Raw genomic sequence first — 4,273 nt, forward strand, 5'->3', positions numbered from 1 at the left:
GCCACATGAATGAATCTTTATTCAGTACAGACAGACATTTACAGCCAATAATACCAGAAAGGCCACAGACAAGACTGTAAGCACACCTGAACTTTTAGGTTCTGCAAGGTCCTCACAAGACTAACACACGCCACTCACCAGCCAGGTAAAAGAACTCCTGTGCCAGGGCCAGCTGGGGCAAGACCATGACTGAGCTGTGAATGACCATCATGAGNACCTGTGTTCTAAGAAGCTGNTTTTTTAATCTAAAGCCATCTACCAGGTTAATTTCAATACAGCAAAAGGTGTCACCTGGCCCNCAACACCATGCACTGGTGACAAGGACAGGTTTACTGAGCTTTGACCTCAGACTGCTGGGCCTTCAGGCTGGCCTTGACCACCTCGGTAGACTGAGGATAAAAGGGACCTACCAGCCAGTTGAGAGGCAAAGCAACCTGTAACTTCATCTAAGGATTCCTGCAGCTGAGAACTGGTCTCCTGACCTGTGTGGCCTCTTTAACCCTGCTGAGAGCCTGGTGATAGGCCCGCAGGCAGAGCTTGGCAGCCAGGGACTCCAGCCGTTCACAGTATCTCAGCTTCTGAACCGTATCAGATCCTTCTGCCTTTTTTGCTTCCATCTCTGACAACAGAGGAAAGAGAAAAAGAGAAAATAAGCATAGGTGATCCTTCGTTCAGGATTCCACAAGAAAGATGTCTTCATGTCCTGAGACTGCTCATGCCCACCGTTGGGTTGATCACCCTGAAACACACACACACACACACACACACACACACACACACACTCACACACACACATTTACACGTACTTCTTCCCACCTGCATACACTTCTTAGCAACATGGACCCTGGCACATAAGTACAACCAGTAATCGTACCACTGTGGCTGGTCTCAAACTTGCTATACAATCAAAAAGGTTTTGAAGCATTTAAAACTATTTTTTATGATTTACTTATTAGGTATACAATATTCTGCCTGCATATATGCCCGCACACCAGAACAGGACACAGACCTCATTATAGATGGTTGTGAGCCACCATGTGGTTGCTGGAAATTGAACTCAGGACCTCTGGAAAAAGCAGCCTGTATTTTTAACTTCTCAGCCATCTCTCCATCCCTTAGAACTATTTTTAAAGATCTACATATTTTTATTCTGTCTCTTTGACTGTTTTTCATGCATGTACATCTGTGCATCACATGCACATGTGTTGGAACTATTGTTCCAGACAGTTGTAAGTACCCTTGTGTTTCCTGAGAATGGAACCCCAAGTTCTTCCACTGAGCCATCTGTCTAGTCCCTTGCTTTAAATTCTTGATTCTCCACCTGGTCTGTTCCTCTAGTACTGGGATTACAGGCATAAGCCTCAATACCCTGCTTTTTTTAAAACATAAATAAATAAATAAATAAATAAATAAATAAATAAATAAGATGTGTTCACTATGGAACCCTGAATGGTCCAGAACTTACTATGTACACACCTGTAATAACAGCACTTAGGAGAGGGAGACAAGAAGATGAGGAATTCAAAGCAAGCATCATGTACCCAGTGAGTCTGAGGCCAACTTAGACTATATAAGGCCCTGGCTCAGTAAAATAAATAAATAAATAAATAAATAAATAAATAAGAAAGAGTATGATACTCAGGAGGTGGAGACACAAGAAGCAAAGTTATCCTCGGTGACATAGTAAGTTGAAGACTACCCTGAGTTATGTAAGATCCTTAAAAAAAAAAAAAAAGGCAGCAATATGGCTAAGTGGGCAGAGGCACCTGCCACTAAGCCTGATGACCTGAGTTTGATCCCTAGCACCTACATTGTGATGGTTTGAGTGAGAATGGCCCTCAGGGCCTTTTGATTGAATCTTTGGACCCCAGTTGCTGGAACTATATGGGAAGAATTAGGAGGCCTGGCCATGATGGATCAGGTCTGTTAGGGGGCAAGGCTTTGGCAATTCAATTTTGGGCAGCACGTCCAGTGAGCTCTCTCCATCTCTAGCTTGCTGATGGCTCTCAGCTGTTCCTGCTGACGTGCTTTTGCTCCATAAGTCCAACAAAATGCTTTCTTTTTAAGTGACCTTGGTCATGGTGTTTTGTCACAGCAATAGAACAGTGACTAAGACACACATTCAGGAAGGACAGAACCAGCTCCCACAACTTGTCCTTTGACTCCCCCATGTACAGCCTGGCATACTTGCACACCACACACAGATAAAATGCAATTTGACTTGTTGATTGGTTGGTTGATTGATTGATTGATTGATTGAAGGTTAATGGTAGCTTGTGGTTGGGCGTGGTGGTACACACTTATCCCTGTACTCAAGAGGAAGAAACAGATGGATCTCTGTGAGTTTCAGACTAACATAGTCTGCTTTACAAGTAACAGGTCAGCCAGAGATACCCAGTGAAACCTGTCTCTAAATAAATGAATTAACTTTTTTTTTTGAAAGGATTCAAAGTTAAACATAAAGGCACCATTACCCAGCTCCTTCTGAGTGAGAGGGAAGTACTGGTCTACCAGCAGCTCCAATTTGGTGATTGCACTATCTACTCGACTGTTCACGAGCTGCACCATTCCTAAAACTGTATTGATGCTGCCATTGAAAACAGACTTGGTCGTTTCCACGCTGCCAGTAACTGCTCCTTTGGTCTTATCCACCACCCCTGAGACTGTGCTGGCAACAGAATCCTTGGCTCCAGTCATGGTAGTCGTCACTACATCCTTCGCCCCAGTTACAGCATCTCTGGCATTGGCAACAATCTGTAAGCAAGGAAACAGACAAGCCGGCTTATGAGAAATATGGGCAAATGCACACTCATGGTTTTACAAAGACTGCATACCTAAATGTTCAACATGGACTGAGCATGCTCTTTTACTCTCAGTCTTGGGCATACATAGCATTAAGACTTAATGAGGCTGAGTGTCTCCATCATGTCCATCTGTCCTACCAGCCACTCCCTATGAACTGTTAAATGTATACATGAAATAAACAAGCATGAAATCAATCAATTTTTCGAGACAAGTTGTTGTTGTTGTTGTTGTTGTTGTTGTTGTTGTTTTTCTTTGAGACAGGATCTCAGGACATGCTGCCCTTGCTGACCTGGAACTCACAGAGATCCACCTGCCTCTGCCTCCCTAAGGTTGGGATTAAAGGCAGGTGCCCCCATGACTTGCCCATTAATAATTTATATTAGAAGCCTGGGAGGCCAGCCTGGTCTACAGCCAAGACTTGTGAAGAAACCCTGTCTCAAGAAAAAACAAAAATAAGAACAACAAAAAAAGAATTTATGTTAGGGCTGGTAAGATGGCCCAGCGGACAAAATGAAGCACTTCAGGGTCTGCAGCCCTACCTCCCACCCCTGGAGTTCATATGGTGAAAGAACCAACTTCCACAAACTGTCCTGTCTTCTGACCTCCACATACACACTGTGGCACCCCATTCACCATGCCACCTCCCAAAGTTACTTTGCATATGGTATTTTTCAAAACTTTACCTTGTTTTCTCTTTGTTTTTTTTATTTTTGTTGTTGTTCTATTTGGATTTGTTTTCCCAGACAGGGTTTCTCTGTGTAGGCATGGTTGTCCTGGAACTCACTCCATAGAACAGGCTGGCCATGAACCCACAGAGATCTGCCTGCTCTGCCTCCCTAAGGCTGGGATTAGAGGTGTGTGTCACTACAGCCTATCACATATAGTATTTTTCAAAACTACTGGGTGGGTGGTTTATGTCTGTAATCCCACCACTCAAGAGGCTAAGGCTGCAGTTTCAGTTCTGCTACACAAGGAAACCATGACTCAAAACCAAAATAAAACAAAAAGCCCTGGGTTCAATCAACAGCTCTCCTGCCATAGAATGATCTAGTAAACCTTTACAATGGTACATCTGCATGTAGGCAGAAGGAGAGGGAGAAAAAAACCCACTGAAGATGGGGAGAGGCTAGGAATGGAGCTCAGTTGGTAGAGCATTTAAACATGCAACACAGGGTTTGAGGCCTGGCACCATAGAAAGTGGGCATGGGCCGGGCGTGGTGGCATACGCCTTTAATCCCAGCACTTGGGAGGCAGAGGCAGGCGGATTGCTGAGTTTGAGGCCAGCCTGGTCTACAGAGTGAGTTCCAGGACAGCCAGGGCTATACAGAGAAACCCTGTCTCAAAAAACCAACCAACCAACCAACCAACCAACCAACCAACCAACCAAAACAACAACAACAACAACAACAACAACAACAACAACAACAACACCTGCACAGAACCTTCTGGCACTAAGAAAGCTACTTAG

The 4,273-nt window shown here is 44.3% G+C and overlaps 1 protein-coding gene across 1 annotated transcript in view; it reads right to left on the bottom strand.

Annotated features, from left to right (window-relative positions):
• Nucleotides 1-243: 243 nt before the first annotated feature.
• Nucleotides 244-4,273, bottom strand: part of LOC115064250 (perilipin-2-like) — a 28,557-nt gene continuing 24,527 nt past the window's right edge. The window contains exon 2 of the mRNA XM_029540194.1: nt 244-410. Coding sequence (XP_029396054.1) covers nt 330-410 — 81 coding nt within the window. The 3' untranslated portion in view covers nt 244-329. The remainder of the gene's footprint in view (nt 411-4,273) is intronic.

This window comes from Mus pahari, chromosome 6 (genome assembly GCF_900095145.1).
Source record: "Mus pahari chromosome 6, PAHARI_EIJ_v1.1, whole genome shotgun sequence".
Lineage (NCBI taxonomy): Eukaryota > Metazoa > Chordata > Mammalia > Rodentia > Muridae > Mus > Mus pahari.